General features: G+C 25.1%; 3 protein-coding genes across 3 annotated transcripts, besides 64 other annotated features; all 3 read right to left on the bottom strand.

Annotated features, from left to right (window-relative positions):
* Positions 1-21: 21 nt before the first annotated feature.
* Positions 22-209: a repeat region.
* Positions 210-250: 41 nt separating this feature from the next.
* Positions 251-347: a repeat region.
* Positions 265-374: a repeat region.
* Positions 271-381: a repeat region.
* Positions 382-394: 13 nt separating this feature from the next.
* Positions 395-623: a repeat region.
* Positions 624-722: 99 nt separating this feature from the next.
* Positions 723-762: a repeat region.
* Positions 763-1,112: 350 nt separating this feature from the next.
* Positions 1,113-1,169: a repeat region.
* A 37-nt stretch (positions 1,170-1,206) lies between these two features.
* Positions 1,207-1,241: a repeat region.
* Positions 1,242-1,269: 28 nt separating this feature from the next.
* Positions 1,270-1,333: a repeat region.
* Positions 1,334-1,363: 30 nt separating this feature from the next.
* Positions 1,364-1,499: a microsatellite.
* A 68-nt stretch (positions 1,500-1,567) lies between these two features.
* Positions 1,568-1,641: a repeat region.
* An 84-nt stretch (positions 1,642-1,725) lies between these two features.
* Positions 1,726-1,859: a repeat region.
* A 175-nt stretch (positions 1,860-2,034) lies between these two features.
* Positions 2,035-2,109: a repeat region.
* Positions 2,110-2,215: 106 nt separating this feature from the next.
* Positions 2,216-2,264: a repeat region.
* A 79-nt stretch (positions 2,265-2,343) lies between these two features.
* Positions 2,344-2,367: a repeat region.
* A 148-nt stretch (positions 2,368-2,515) lies between these two features.
* Positions 2,516-2,612: a repeat region.
* Positions 2,613-2,639: 27 nt separating this feature from the next.
* Positions 2,640-2,694: a repeat region.
* Positions 2,647-2,787: a repeat region.
* A 216-nt stretch (positions 2,788-3,003) lies between these two features.
* Positions 3,004-3,054: a repeat region.
* Positions 3,021-3,250: a repeat region.
* A 24-nt stretch (positions 3,251-3,274) lies between these two features.
* Positions 3,275-3,368: a repeat region.
* A 53-nt stretch (positions 3,369-3,421) lies between these two features.
* Positions 3,422-3,544: a repeat region.
* A 61-nt stretch (positions 3,545-3,605) lies between these two features.
* Positions 3,606-3,770: a repeat region.
* A 55-nt stretch (positions 3,771-3,825) lies between these two features.
* Positions 3,826-3,884: a repeat region.
* A 138-nt stretch (positions 3,885-4,022) lies between these two features.
* Positions 4,023-4,334: a microsatellite.
* Positions 4,335-4,390: 56 nt separating this feature from the next.
* Positions 4,391-4,522: a repeat region.
* Positions 4,523-4,657: 135 nt separating this feature from the next.
* Positions 4,658-4,736: a repeat region.
* Positions 4,737-4,805: 69 nt separating this feature from the next.
* Positions 4,806-4,832: a repeat region.
* Positions 4,833-4,944: 112 nt separating this feature from the next.
* Positions 4,945-5,035: a repeat region.
* A 69-nt stretch (positions 5,036-5,104) lies between these two features.
* Positions 5,105-5,182: a repeat region.
* A 12-nt stretch (positions 5,183-5,194) lies between these two features.
* Positions 5,195-5,258: a repeat region.
* A 14-nt stretch (positions 5,259-5,272) lies between these two features.
* Positions 5,273-5,301: a repeat region.
* Positions 5,302-5,314: 13 nt separating this feature from the next.
* Positions 5,315-5,438: a microsatellite.
* Positions 5,439-5,441: 3 nt separating this feature from the next.
* Positions 5,442-5,487: a repeat region.
* Positions 5,488-5,563: 76 nt separating this feature from the next.
* Positions 5,564-5,668: a microsatellite.
* Positions 5,669-5,705: 37 nt separating this feature from the next.
* Positions 5,706-5,787: a repeat region.
* Positions 5,788-5,843: 56 nt separating this feature from the next.
* Positions 5,844-5,873: a repeat region.
* A 342-nt stretch (positions 5,874-6,215) lies between these two features.
* Positions 6,216-6,410: a repeat region.
* Positions 6,411-6,477: 67 nt separating this feature from the next.
* Positions 6,478-6,518: a repeat region.
* A 38-nt stretch (positions 6,519-6,556) lies between these two features.
* Positions 6,557-6,609: a repeat region.
* A 67-nt stretch (positions 6,610-6,676) lies between these two features.
* Positions 6,677-6,736: a repeat region.
* Positions 6,710-6,749: a repeat region.
* A 21-nt stretch (positions 6,750-6,770) lies between these two features.
* Positions 6,771-6,810: a repeat region.
* Positions 6,811-6,817: 7 nt separating this feature from the next.
* Positions 6,818-6,874: a repeat region.
* A 41-nt stretch (positions 6,875-6,915) lies between these two features.
* Positions 6,916-7,008: a repeat region.
* A 45-nt stretch (positions 7,009-7,053) lies between these two features.
* Positions 7,054-7,134: a repeat region.
* Positions 7,135-7,176: 42 nt separating this feature from the next.
* Positions 7,177-7,222: a repeat region.
* Positions 7,184-7,233: a repeat region.
* A 78-nt stretch (positions 7,234-7,311) lies between these two features.
* Positions 7,312-7,413: a repeat region.
* Positions 7,414-7,445: 32 nt separating this feature from the next.
* Positions 7,446-7,508: a repeat region.
* Positions 7,509-7,541: 33 nt separating this feature from the next.
* Positions 7,542-7,604: a repeat region.
* Positions 7,605-7,784: 180 nt separating this feature from the next.
* Positions 7,785-7,814: a repeat region.
* Positions 7,815-7,894: 80 nt separating this feature from the next.
* Positions 7,895-7,989: a repeat region.
* Positions 7,990-8,144: 155 nt separating this feature from the next.
* Positions 8,145-8,226: a repeat region.
* A 164-nt stretch (positions 8,227-8,390) lies between these two features.
* Positions 8,391-8,459: a repeat region.
* Positions 8,460-8,562: 103 nt separating this feature from the next.
* Positions 8,563-8,733: a repeat region.
* A 13-nt stretch (positions 8,734-8,746) lies between these two features.
* Positions 8,747-8,840: a repeat region.
* Positions 8,841-8,895: 55 nt separating this feature from the next.
* FPSE_05757 (uncharacterized protein) lies at positions 8,896-9,097 on the bottom strand (the record flags this gene model as incomplete). Its single annotated transcript, XM_061988442.1, has 2 exons — positions 8,896-8,904; positions 9,044-9,097. The coding sequence occupies 2 exons, from the start codon at positions 9,095-9,097 to the stop codon at positions 8,896-8,898; spliced, it is 63 nt and encodes a 20-aa protein (XP_061844445.1).
* Positions 9,098-9,370: 273 nt separating this feature from the next.
* Positions 9,371-9,421: a repeat region.
* Positions 9,422-9,451: 30 nt separating this feature from the next.
* Positions 9,452-9,486: a repeat region.
* An 83-nt stretch (positions 9,487-9,569) lies between these two features.
* Positions 9,570-9,728: a repeat region.
* Positions 9,729-9,784: 56 nt separating this feature from the next.
* Positions 9,785-9,888: a microsatellite.
* Positions 9,889-9,903: 15 nt separating this feature from the next.
* Positions 9,904-9,964: a repeat region.
* A 50-nt stretch (positions 9,965-10,014) lies between these two features.
* Positions 10,015-10,035: a repeat region.
* Positions 10,036-10,648: 613 nt separating this feature from the next.
* FPSE_05756 (uncharacterized protein) lies at positions 10,649-12,299 on the bottom strand (the record flags this gene model as incomplete). The annotated part of the gene is made up of 2 exons (XM_009258874.1): positions 10,649-11,090; positions 11,164-12,299. 2 exons carry the CDS (start codon positions 12,297-12,299, stop codon positions 10,649-10,651), a joined length of 1,578 nt encoding a protein of 525 aa, XP_009257149.1.
* A 1,111-nt stretch (positions 12,300-13,410) lies between these two features.
* FPSE_05755 (uncharacterized protein) lies at positions 13,411-14,289 on the bottom strand (the record flags this gene model as incomplete). Its single annotated transcript, XM_009258873.1, has 4 exons — positions 13,411-13,434; positions 13,472-13,814; positions 14,021-14,052; positions 14,215-14,289. The coding sequence occupies 4 exons, from the start codon at positions 14,287-14,289 to the stop codon at positions 13,411-13,413; spliced, it is 474 nt and encodes a 157-aa protein (XP_009257148.1).
* Positions 14,290-14,602: 313 nt separating this feature from the next.
* Positions 14,603-14,669: part of a repeat region that runs on past the window's edge.

The raw sequence follows: 14,669 nt of genomic DNA, 5'->3' as shown, positions 1-14,669 counted from the left end.
TTAATATAATCTTATTAGAACTTTTTAACTTTAAAGAAGATATTTTTATTTTATATATAAAAAGAGAATTAATTATATAATATATTACTAAATAGTTTATAACTTTAAGGAATAAAAAATCTTAATATAAAATATTACTTTTATAGAAAATAAGGTTATTATTTAACTTTTTATATTAAAAAGAGTATAAATTAAATAAATATAAATTACCTTTAAAGATAAGCTTAATTAGGTATTAAAGTTTAAGAGGTTTATATATTAAGGTAAAAGTTTATTAAGTAATTAAATAATAAATCTTAATATTTAGAAAACTAAAAGGTATAATAATTATAATTAAAAGTATTATACTTTATTTAAAAATTAAAACTAATAAAGTAAAAACTATTCCTATAGGAAAATATATAATAATTTAAGTAATTATTCTATAAAAAGCTATTAAAAAACTATTAAATAAACTTTTTAATATAAAGGTATAAATAGATATTATTAGTATTACTATAATATAGTAATTAAACTTTTAACTTACTATTAATTATAAGTTAATCCCCTTTAAAAGATTTTAAAATAAAGTTTAAAAGCTTATAAAAATATATTAATTAATATTCTTTCTTATAAATAAATAAGGCTTTTTAAGAAAGATTTAATAAGTATTTTCTAAAGTATAAATAAGAATAAAAGGCTTTAATATTATCCTCTTTTAATTATCTATAAGAATAAAAAGGATTATTATTAATATAATAATTAATACCTTTTAATATAAAAGAGTTATAAAGGCTAATATTAAAATCTTTATATAAGATATTATTAAGGATAAAGAGAAAGTATATATATTATATATCTCTATAGTCTTAATATTAAAAGAGCTAAATCTCTTTATATTTAATAAAAAACTAAAGAACTTTAAAGCTAAAGAAAAGCTATTAAAAGAACTCTAAAGATATAAAGCTATATTTAATAAGTAATTAATAAAGCTTTTATTAATACTTAAAGAAGCTTAATATACTATTAATTTTAAGCTAGAGAAAAAACCTTTATAGAGACCTTTTTACCCTTTTAATAAGAAATAGTATAAGGTATTAAAGGAATATATCTTTAAAAACCTAATAAATAGGTATATTTAATATTTTAAAAGTAAAGTTAAAATATTAATATTATTTATCCTTAAAAAAGATAGAACCTTTTACTTATATATTAACTATAGAGGTCTAAATAAAATAATAATAAAAAATAGGTATTTATTACCTCTAATTAGTAACCTATTAAATAGGCTTATTAAAGTAAAGTAGATTTTTAAAGTAAATATTTAAGATATATATTATTAGATTAATATTAAGGAAAGTAATAAGTAGAAAATTATATTTTAAATAAAATATAATTACTTTAAGTATAATATTATACTATTTAAGCTAATAAATATACCTATTATATTTTAAATATATATCTATTAAGTACTTTTTAATCTTTTAGATATATATTATATTATATATATAAATAATATATTTATCTTCTTAAAGGACTAAAAGCAGTATATAGAAGACCTTAAGAAGGTATTAAAGTAGCTATAGGCTATTTAACTATATATAAAATAATTTAAATATAAATTCTATTAATAGAGAATAAAATTATTAAGATATATTATTACTGCTAAAGGTATAGAGATAAATTATAGCTATATTTAAGCTATTAAGGAATAAAAGATTCTTAAGTATTATTAGGATATTTAGGTATTTTTTAAATTTTATAATTTCTATAGAAAATTTATTATTAAATATTTTAATATTATATTACTATTAATTACCTTATTAAAAGGGAATAAAAATAATAAAAAATTAAAAGATATAATATAATTTAAAGATATAGAGAAAGTATTTTAAAGGCTAAAGTAAGTATTCTATTTAGTAATTATTCTTTATTATTAAGACTTAAGACTCTTAATAAAAGTAAAAATAGATATATCTATTAAAGCTATTATTAAGATTTTAATATAGCTAGTAAAGACCTAATAGTAACTTATTACTTATTACTTATATAAGCTTATAAATATAAAGTAAAAATAAGATATAAAATAATAAAAGCTATTAGCTATTATTAAGTTATTAAAATATTAAAGATATTACTTATAAGGACTTTTAAAGAAGTTCTTAGTCTTAATAAATTACTAAATATTAAAAAGGGTTATTAATTCTTTAGTAAAAGACCTTTAAAGTAAATTAGCTTATTAAATATATTAACTATTTATATTTAATTTTAATATTAAGTATTAACTTAAGAAGATTAATCCTATTAATAGGTTATTAAAAAGACCTAATTATATATTAAGTAAAATTACTTATAAGGATATCCTTTTTATATTAAATTAAAAATTATCTCTAATATCCTAATTATTAAAAAACCTTTATAAGAAGATTATTATATTAAAAGGCTAATTAGAGGTTATATAAGTATATATTTAAGCTATATAAGCCTATATTAAGATTTCTCTATCTTAAGGTATAAGGTATCTATTAAATATCTCTATTATAGCTTAAAAAGTAATTATATCTATAATAATAACTTAAAGTAAAAGTAAAAAAATAATTAAATCTAAAGATTAATAAAGTATTAAATAAAAAGAGCTTAATAGTTAATAGTTTAAAGACTTATTACTAATTAAAATTATTATTTTAAAGTAATATATTTTATATTAAATAATAAGAAAGCTTATTAAAAGTAAAATAATATATATTATAAATTTATTTTAAAAGTTTAAAGTATTAATTTAAAAGCTATAAATTAAAGATTAAAAATGCTAAAAACTTTTAAAGAAGTATTATATAGCTATTAAAGAGTATAAGAAATATACTATTTCTAAAGGACTTTTATAATTTAAGGATAAATTAATAATCCTAATAGAAAAGACCTTAAGGCTAGAGATCCTCTATTAATACTATAATAACCTAAGAGTAAGGTATATAAGACTATAGAAGATATTAGATCTAATAAAGAGAAAATTCTATTAGTTAGATTTAATAGAAGATATCTAATAATATATAGATAAATATAAAATATATTAAAGTATATATATATTAAGATATTAGCTATATAGCTATTTATAGTCTTTATTATTACTATTATTTCTATTTTAAGAGATTAGTTTTAATTTTATTATAAGGTTATTATAAAGTCTATAATATAATAATAAGACTTATAATATAATATTAGTTATTATATATTAAATAATTAAATTTATAATATTTATTTTAATATAAAAGACCTTATAGGCTATAGAGTTAGCTATATTACTTTATAAATATATTAAATATAGATTTAATATATTAAAAGGTATTATTAGTAATTAAGATAAATTAATTATTAGTTATTTTTAAAAAGACTTAATAAAAGAATAGGTAATTAAATACTAGCTATTTATTATATATTACCTATAAATAGATAATTAAATAGAAAAGACTTATTAAATACTAGAGAAATACCTATATATATATATTAATAAGTTATTAAAATAGTAAATTATATAATTAGATAAAGTAATATTTATATATAATAATAGTAAGTATTTAATAATTAGAGTTTTACCTATAAAGGCACTTTATAGATATTACCTATAGTATATTAAGTATATATTATTTTTAATAAAGAGTAAAATATAAAAAGTATATAAATATATTAAGATATTTAGCTAAATATATAAGATAGCTTAATAATATTAATAATAGGTAATTAAAATATAAGTAAAATACTATAATATAAGATATATACTAAAGAAATATAAAGCTAATTAGGTTATTAATATATCTATATAGAATTAGCACTTTAAGAACTATAAGCTTATATTTAAATATATTAAGGTCTAAATTATAAAAAAGATTAATAAGTAAATATATTAAGTCTATTTACTTAAGGTATATAAGTATATATATAATATATTCTATATATCCCTCTTTAAACTATAAAATATAATAAGGCCTTATATTAAATAATTACCTATAATATAGCTTAAAAATAAGCTTAATAAATAAGAGGTAAAAAAAGTAATTATATATAAAAATAAAAGAAATAATTAATTTTATTTAATTAAATAGGTAAATTAGCTTATAAAATATAATACTTAAGAGCTAAATTAATACTTAAGTAATATAAAGGGTATAATTATTAAATACTATAAGGTTATAAAGAAATAATATAAAAAGTAAAATAATTAATATAGTAAATAGATAATAATAAAGCGCTATAATATAATTAAAATAACTTAATAAAAAAATAAAGATAATTAGCTATATATAGTAAACTATAAAGAATAAAATAATAAGACCTTTAAATAAAGAATTAACTAATTAGTTATTAAATCCCTTAAAGTTAAGTAAATTATTATCTATAGGCTTTAACTTAAAGGTATTTAACTTAAAAGATATAAGTAAAATAATAATAATACTATTATATTTAATAAAGCTAAAAGCTAAAATAATATTAAGTAATTTAATACTTTAAATAGGAAAAATATTAAGTAATTTAATATTATTAATAAGGGAAATATCTAATAGATCTTTACTTATAGAAATAATAAGTAAAATAAAAGGATAAATATTAATAATATAAGTAATAGCTATAAAATTACTAGCTATAGCTTAATTAAAATAAAAAGAGCTAATAGTAATAGCGCTATAATAAATAAGACTTTATCTTAAAGTATATATAATAATAATAGATATAAAGTTATTAGTATTAATAAAGTAATATATCTCTTAATAGAGACTATTTTTAAATTTATAAAAGAGTTAATAAAAGCACTTTAAGGATATCTCCTTAAGATAAATATAATTAATATAATTAAAAAAGAGTTTTAAGTATTTAGCTAAAGTCTTTACTTTAGTATAAATCTAATTATACTTAAGTATAAAAGCTATAATATTATTTATAACTTTAGCAGTAATATAATCTTTATTAGCTTAAAATAAAAAATTAATTAATAATAAAGACTAATAAAAGGAATATAAAATATATTATAATATAATAAATAAAAGAAAAAAGGCTATAATAAGTAGCTAACTTTTAAGCTTAAATAGTAAAGGTAAAACTATTATAATTAGTCTTTAAGATATAATATAGGTTAATTAGTATATTATAAGTAAATATAAAAATAGAAATAGTATCTTTATAAGATTAAATAACTTATTAATACTATAAAGGTATAAAGTCCTTTTAATACTTTAAATTAATATAAATATTATAAGAGTTATAAATAGTCTAAATTATATTAAATAGCTCTTTAGGGATCTTTTAATAGATTAATAATAAATTAATAAAGGATTAAAGAATAAATAAGACTTATAATATAATACTTTTAATAAAAATCTTTATATATAATATAATAAATAGTATTATTATTAGTAATATAAATATAATAAATATTATAATTAATTAAAAATATATAAAAGTAATAAAGGTATTTATTTTTAATTTAATTATTAAAGTTATTAATTAGAATAAAAAGGAAGCTTATTAATACTTTATAGACTACTTATAAGAGAGATATAATAAGTAGAAAAAGAAGGTATATAAAAAAGGTATTATAATAATAAGATAAATAGTAATAAGAAAGTATAAAAAGATTAAAATAATATAAGTAATAGTAAGGTATAAGAGTTAATAATAAAAAGATATTAATTAATAAAGAAAAAAAGAAGAAAAAAAAAGAGATTTTAATAAGGTTAATAAAGAAATATTTAGTTATTTAAATTAAATATTAGTAAAATAGTTAATTATAATTTATAATCTTAATAGCTATTAATAGCTATTACTTAAAGAGTAAGATTTTACTAGGCGCTATATATATATAGGCCTATAGGTATAATTAAGAAAATATATATTATATTATTCTATAGGGTCTATAATTAAATAAGGGTAAAGCTATATAAAGCTATTATTAAGTAATTTTAAAGGTTAAAATTATAGAGAGAGAAATAATTATAAGAGTATTAAAGAGGTATCTAGATATAATTAATTAGTAATAAGTCCTTAGGAGATCTTTAGGTAATCTAATATATAAAAAGATAAATTAAGGGATTTAAGGTTAAATTCCTTAAGTTAAAGTTTAATAATATAATTAGACTTACCTATTATTTAATTACCTTAACTTAACCCTATTAACTTACAGTTACTTAAGTTATATATATTAAAAAGATTTATAAGCTTTATACTATAAATTCTCTATTTAGGACTTTAATAATAATAAAAAAGCTCTTTTTAAATAAAAAAATTATAAATAAATATACCTTTAATTAATATAAAAAAGTAATTAGCTTTATCTTATATATAAGTATTATTAATAGACTTAATATTATATTTATAACTTTAAGGCTTATAAGATTTATAAGTAATTTAAGTAAAAAGTATATTATAATAGTAAATTAAATCCTAAACTATTTATATACTACTTATTACTATAGATTATATTTTAAGCCTAATAAAGATTATAAGGTCTTTAATAATACTTTATTTATAAATAATAATAATAATTAAAAGAGCTTATAGGGATATATAATAATACTCTTTAAAAGTCTTATTAAATAGAAAGTAAATAAGTAAAATACTATAATAATATTAATAATAAAAGTAAAGCTTTTTACCCTCTTATAAGTAGTAAAAAAAAGTCTTTTTTAATAAAGACTACTATAAAGCCTTAATATTATACTTTTAAATTAAAAAGTATAGCTTTTTTATAATAATTTAATAATAATTAGGTATTTAAAAAACCCTCTTTAGTAATTAAAGACTAAATTAAAGTATATAAATATATATAATTACTAATTATAAGAGGCTCATTAATAAAAAATAGTTTTTTTAATTTATTACTTAAGTAAATACCTAATTATAAATAGCCTTATAAAAGTACTATAAGGGGGTAAATAAAAGAAAAGCTATAAATAATATAAGCTTATAAGTATTAAAGATTATATTATAAAAAGATAAAAAAAAGATTTAAATAAAAGGACTTTAATAAAAATATTAAAAGAGCTATAAATCTAATAAAAAAGCCTTAAAAATAAAGTATAACCCTTAAATAAAAATAATTTATCTTAAAAGCTAAAGAAGTTAATTATAATTAAATATATTAAAGTAAAACTAAACTATATATAAGTGCTATAATTTCTTTATAAGGCTTAGAAACTCTAAAACTCCTTAATAGTAAATTAAATATCTTAAATTATAAAAATAAGTTATAAAACTTCTATTTAAGCCTTATTTAAGTAAAGTAAAAATTACTTAAAGAAGGAAAGTTACTATTAGTTATACTAATTAAAATAGTCTTAATAGTAAAATAATATTTATTAAGCTCTTAAATTAAAATTAATAAAAAAAGCTTAAATAAAAAATATAAAGCTTAAAATAGAATTTATAGTTTTATTTAAATTAATAGAAAAAGCCTTAAAATTAAAAAAGAAAAAAGTAATAAAATAAATAAAAATTAAATAAAATAAAATAGAAATTAATAAAATAAGCTATAAAATAAATAAATAGGCCTTATATATAAGCTTATAGCTTCCTTTATTAAGATAATACTTATAATATTTTTTTTTTTCTTTTTCCCTTTTTATTTTTAAATATATCCTTATTAAAAGGTACCTTTTAGTATTTATTATTACTTTTACTAGCTATAGTACTATTTAAGTAAAAAAGGTAAGAAATAATATTATACTCTTTTTTATTAAAGATATATTAAAAAGGGGAAATAAAGAAATAAAATATAAACTAATAAAATAGTATTTACCTTAAAGGTAATATAAAGCTTAATAATATAATTAAGTTTATATTATAAAGCTTTACTTTTAATAAAAGGTTAAAAGTTATTCTTATCTTAATAAAAGCTTTTATATATCTATAGAGCTTATACTATAAGATTTAAATTAATAAGCTTATTATTACTACTTTAATTAAAAATATTATTTTTATTATTAAAAAAGGAGATTTATTTAATATATTTATTACTTTTTTCCTCTTTATAAGCCTTAAGAATTATAATATTAAGATATTTATTAAGCTAAAGCTTAAAAGTATATTTATACTTTTTATTAGATTTTAAGGACTTTTTTTTAAATTTAAAAGAGGTATCTTATAAAAGAGATAAGTCCTTAAGTTTAAAGTATATCTTATTAAAATAAAAGGTAATTATCTTATTAATAAATATAAAAGGCATTTTAAGGTTTAAATTTATATTTTAAAGTATAAATTCCTCTTTTTAACTTTAATTATAAGATATTAACTATTTACCTTTAGACTTTTAAATAAGATTAAAATCTATAATTAAAGGTATAAAAAAGATATAATTTAAAGGTATATAATTACTAAAGAGGATATTAAATTATAAAAACTCCTTAAGATTACTATTTAAAGAGTAAATTAAATAAATAAAGCTTAAAATTATATTTTTAAGCTTATTATTTACCTTTAATATTTATTTAATAGTATTACCTAAAGAATAATAGTAAGGTATATAGATCTATAAAGTAATATTAGTATTTATATTTTAATAGGCTATTTTTATACCTTAAAGGCTAAAAATAAGCCTTTTTAATTAGAATTTATATATTAATTAAAAGAGTAATATTAAAGGAAAAAAAAAGAGAAATAAAAAGTATAAAATAATAAGGAATTTATATTTAAATTAATAATATTAATAAATAGCCTTAATAATAGTAAATTATAATTAAATTATAAGGTTATATTAATTTTAAATAAGCTGTATAAAGGGTATTTATTATATATAAAAGGTATATAAATATAATTAACTTTATAATTAAAAATAAAGCTATTTATACCTTATTATAGTAATAATATTAATTTAAGGGGGTATATTAAATTAAAGCTACCTTATAATATTAAATTAATAGCTTATTTTACTTAAATAAGCTTTAAAGCTATAATTAGTAGATTAATATAATTAAATAAGATACCTAATTAGGCTTAGTATATTTATAAGATAAAAAGAGAGGTAATTATTAGGCTAGATTAGAGATAGATTAATTAAGACATATAATAGGTTTAATACCAATTGTCTATTTTCCTTTGCACTATCCCCCATTTTAAACTTGAGCTTCGACATGATGACATCCGCAACATGTGACGCAAGAAACGGTGCCTGCTAATGATAGTTCATGACCGTCTTGCCCACATTTTTACCACATGAGCCACATCGGTTTATTAAATAGGATGAAAAGAAAATGCTGTATTTTGGATCAGAGTCTGACTATGTGATAATAGTGACGTCCCTTGCGATATGTATTAAGGTAAGGGCGTTTCGGTGGGATCACAAGGCGATTGTGCAATAACTACCGGCTCTTCAATTCAGCCTTATAGTCACTATAGCGTCGGCAGCTATTTAATAATTAGGTATATTATATTTTATTCTAATAGTTATATATAATTACTTTACATTTAGGCTAGGTTAAATAACTGCTTTATATAATAGATTATATAATTTAATTTATTTAACTTAGCTATATAACCTTTATCCTATATAAGAATATATTAATCTTCTTTAAATTATAACTTATAAAATTAGCTTAAGCTATAGCTTAATTATTTTATTTATTTTATTAATATTCTTTTAATTAATAAATCTATTTAAAACTTATACTTATTAACCTTATTAACTTATTATAATAAGTTATTAAATTAATCTTTATATAGATCTTTTTTAATTAATATAAAAAACTCTTTTTATTTTTTTATTAGCTAATTATAACTTAATATAACTTTTAGCCTTTTTAAGGTTTTTTTTTTTTAACTTTTAATTAATTAATATAATTATTATTAATTTCTTTAATTAATATAATTAAAATATAATTAAAAATAATTACTTTAATATATTAATTATTACTTAATTAATTAATTTAATTTATAATAGCCTTTATTAAAATATAAATAGTATAATTATTAATTAAAAAGGTAAATTTAAAGAAAAATAAAAGAGATAACTTATAGAGGTAGGCCTAATAATAGCTATATAAGCCTTTTCTCTTTAATATAATATTTAATTTAGCTAAAATAGGGTTAATAATAAGGGTTAAAGTAAGATAAGCTAGGTAAAATAATTAATATAGAGAGTTAGATTTAGCTAGTAAATTATACTAAAAGGAGAAAAAGTAAGTTAAAGAGTAATGCTTTTCTATTATATAGGAATAAGGTTATACTTATGCCCTACTTTCTATAACTCTTAATGTAGGGCGCTAAAGGTATATTTTGCTTAAAAGTATACTAACCACTCAATTCTAACAGTTGCCTGATATCGAACAGTTAAAGGCAAATAACGTTCGCATGCACTACGTACTGACCCTTGGAGCGGTCTTGGTTCGATATTGAAACGGTAAAATCACTGGTCTGGATTATGATCTCTTAAGAACACAGATTGCTTGGATAGAGTAAGAGTTGGAACCGATAAGCGATACTGTTGAATGCCAAATTTATAAAGATGAATTTCGTGTTAATACTAGACGCTCTAGTTCAAAAGTTCCATGGATACTTTACAAATGCTAAATGAGCAAATCCACAACTCCTTTGAAAACGAACTCTTATCCGTACAAGTTTCCAATTCCAGAATAACCATAATGCGTCCAGACTCAGCGGTGCAATTTATGCTAGCTCCTGGACCTCATCATGCGCTGTCAAAGCGCTTGTGCTGAGGTTGATCCATATCACCCACATGCTGAGTTTCTTCGGTGTCGACACCATAGTCGGTAGGATCAGCCTCCTCATCCAACTTATCCATTTGATCAGGCTCAACAAGAGCGTAATTGCTCTTCTTTCGGATGCGAGCGCCATACCAAAAGAATATGAAGGGGATAAAGGCCAGTAAAGTCGCGACTCCTCCAATAAGAGAACCTCCCCCGCCAACACCAAGAGCAGTGAACATCTGCGTCGTGAAGAGGGGAGCAGCGGCGCTACCAGCAGATCTAGCAACAGTGTTGGCGGCGATAACAGAAGCTGCGTATGAGGCGTATGTATCGGTAAGGTAGTTGATTATGGCGACATAAACAAGCATCAGGGCGGCAGATAGGAATGTGCCGGCAAGAGTTGGGACAATCCAGGGGACGGTGCTTCTTGCTGTTAGCCATTGCTTGCTAAATACATACCCAAGGCAGGATATTAAACAAGAATAGAAAAACTTACTTGTAATTGGCTGACCATGCAAGCCAGAACATGGTGATAGGGAAAGCAACACCACCAAACATGGCCATGAGAAGTCGGTCTTCAGGCAATAGAACCTTTCCTGCTGCGTCTTTGCTTCGTCTTCGTTCGCTATCGACGAAGATGACGATAGTTCCCAGTACGGCTCCAACAACCTGACCAAGTAAAGGCAGCTGCGAAACGCCAGCGTTCCATCCTCTCATGTCTCTGAAAACAATAGGGTATATGCTAAAGAGCATGAACTGGAGAGTGAATACAATGCAGGTGTATATGGAGCAGAGGAAGGAAATCAGGTCAAACATAAGGATCCAGGGTCGTGTGAGAGCTAGCTTGTAGACGTGGGCGAGGCCAGGCGCATCCGCTTCACCCTCCGTGACGACATGTTTGTATTCTTTGATGCCCGACTGTCGAGCTCGCTTGGACTTCTGGGTCAGAATAGTAGGCGAGTGCGTCTCGGGAATGAGAAACATGAGGAAAATCGTCGCGCCTCCAAGCCATAGAACAGAATACATGCCCCATCGCCAGTCCTTCTTCAACTGAACAAACCCCGAAACAATAGGTCCCAAAGAAGGTCCCACCCAAGAAGCAAGGCTGAATATTCCAGTGGCATTTCCTCGCTCGATGGGGTCCCAGAGATCGACTAGAACTCCAGGAGTAGTGCTTAGTGGAGCGGAGATAAAAACCCCAGCTAAAAATCTTCCAACGAGGAGCGATCCGAAGTTTGAGGGGAAAGCACAGAGGAAGTTGAAAGCCATATAGACGATGAAAGTGATATAGAAGATCCACCTGCGACCATAAAACTCAGACAGAGGTGCAAAGACAAAGGGACCAGCACAGAAGCCGAGGAGGAACATGGAAGTCGTCAAACTTGCAGCAACAGTTGAGACCCCAAACTCCTCCACAACAGAATCGACACTGCCTGAGAAAATGCTTGATGCAAAGTTCCCGTTCATGGCAAGGAAGACGGCGACACATGTGATACACCATCTTCGTTTTTTTGACCAATTTCGCGGGTTCTCCTTGTCCTCTGGGGAAAAGTCGACATAGCCTCGGTCGTTGATGTAGAGGCCACCGCTCCTGTCGTGGCTGGTATCAGGCTTGAAGGTCATATAAGACATGGCCCTGCCCGTTTGATGAGCGGCAATCTTGATGAGTTATTCTACTCACGCAGGCCTTGGAGGGTAGTGAGATGGTAAGGAGATGAGTAGTGAAGTTGAAGGGGATATATTTGTAGTAATGGCAATGCAGAGCGAGAACCTGTCTTATATTTATATGGATGCATCTTTCTCGCCCTTTCATCTTTATCATCATGATGATATCGTCTGTTTTCCCATTATGTGTGTGTGAGGTGAAGTATCTCCACCATAGAGACACTGATTGTGTTAAGTTGACGTCAAGTTGTTCAGGCGAGGGTATACCTACCGTAAGTGTTGGACCCCTTTCCCCCAGACCAGCCGGAGGTATGCTCCGGAATGTGTTTTAGATACCACATTCAGCTGATTGCCGCTCTCTTACCCCACGGACAAGTGTCGGTCTATCCGAACTGAATATCATACGGATACTCGCCTCCCAAGCTTTCTCAGTCTGGGGTCCACAAAAGAATATATATCGAGTTGACCAACGCTTGACAACTCGACGAGTTCTACACTCGGAAGAACGGGGTAAATTTATGAGATGATCAGAACCGCACCTAGGGTAACACAGTTAAGAATAAGCTCGGTTTTCTTGAATATCATGAGCTGGGGAGGCCGATAATTTGTCTGTGAAGTCCGGGGATGATGAAGCATTCGAGTTCAACCCCTGTATGTAGATCATTCACTCTGTAGTCAGTGTCAAGGCTGGATCCACGCGGATATGACATGGCGCTACTGTCAATGACGAATCGGGCGTCTTATATCGAGATTTAGAGTAGAATTTGCATTGAAGATTCTCTGCAGAAAATGCTCTTGGTCCTTCAGTTGGCGGGTGCAGATGAAGATTCTGCGGCTTACTTACATGGGAATAAGGTCAATCTGATCATGTCGAGTCAACACGACACATACCGATCCCTTCTGCTCTTCTTTTGGATTATACATATTTTCGTCATGTCTTACCGGAGGTTTTGTTCCATATCAAAAGAAGTATCCGTAAATTTGTGCATCTTTTTGACTCTTCCCTCTAAATCTTTTCTTCTGTTGCTTGTCTCCTCCCCCATACCCCAGGCACTGGCTTAGCCCATTCCCCGCAAACTTAGTAGGTATCTCCTAATCCAGGCTGCAATAACGTTCACTTTAACTACCTAGGTACCTACCAGCCTTCCATGAGGATTCTTCCTACCATATTTGTTTTTGCTCTCCGGATCGACGCTTGACGTAATGCCATATTCATCAAGAGCACAGACATCCATTCTGCAGGTCTTGTTCTGATGTTTCCTATTTGGGCAATTTCCGGGGTCCCCTGCCCCGGCTTTAACATTCCTGCAAGGCACCGTCTGCCCGTCCTTTGTCTTTTGTTGATGCCCAGTTGCCGATTTATCAGTGTCTACTACCTTGGCTTGGGTAAGACAGTGCAGTCGTGTCCTGACGATAGCTTCACTTCTTTTCGTCTTCTCCTGGTTTCTCACCAGAATGAGAGCACTTTCGTCATTACCCTCCCTGTATTTCAGTCACTAAACTACCTAGGTAGTTAGATTGCATCGTTTGCCACAGCTTCTGTAACTTGCCTTGACAATGTCTTGAAACCGTAAATATGAGATTAGTTTAGTGCTCCACGATGGACACGCACCCATAGCACGAGACAATATATCTCACGATTTACCATCGCGATGTTTCACTGGAGGCATGAACTCACCATGACTCACCGGGACAGAACCTCCGTAGACACTGTAATACCCTAGGAAGTGTGTAAATTATCCAAGGCGAAAACACCTTTCTTCTCCACCAAAATGCGTCTTGACAAGTCAATCCCTGGCTTTAGCGAAGAATTGGAAAAGGCGATGCTCCGTGCTCTCTCGGTGAAAGTCGGCATATATTCCGGCTGGCCTATTGAACTAACCAGCCATGAATGATGGAAACCCAAAACGATGACAAACGATGCTGGATAGTGGTACACGGAGTCCTGGCTTTGCATTGTTTCACAAGATACCTATTGTAGATATTAATATCGTATTAGTGTAGGCATTTCGACTCAGGAACACCTAGCTCGCGCCAATACAACTTAGTTATATCCTGGGCTAGATGATAGCTGCCACTTGACTGTACGCACGTTATAAGACCGTTAAAGTAGATGTAAAATAACTAATTTAGTTTCAAGTTGGCATTTATACCACTGTTATCATTCCGATATTAATAACAGTAATAATTCGTCTGACATGACGAGAATCTTATAGTGAAGGACTGGGGGAGGGGGGGGAAGATCACATCTGCAAAAAAACAATACGAGGACATACAACAGCGGGGATTCGCTGGTCGTCACCGACCCAACTACTAATCCGCCGGTTAGTGGCTTGA

The sequence above is a fragment of the Fusarium pseudograminearum genome, assembly GCF_000303195.2.
Source record: "Fusarium pseudograminearum CS3096 unplaced genomic scaffold Unplaced16, whole genome shotgun sequence".
NCBI lineage: Eukaryota > Fungi > Ascomycota > Sordariomycetes > Hypocreales > Nectriaceae > Fusarium > Fusarium pseudograminearum.
The sequence above is the reverse complement of the archived record's forward strand: the minus strand, read 5'-3'. Positions and strand labels throughout refer to the sequence as shown.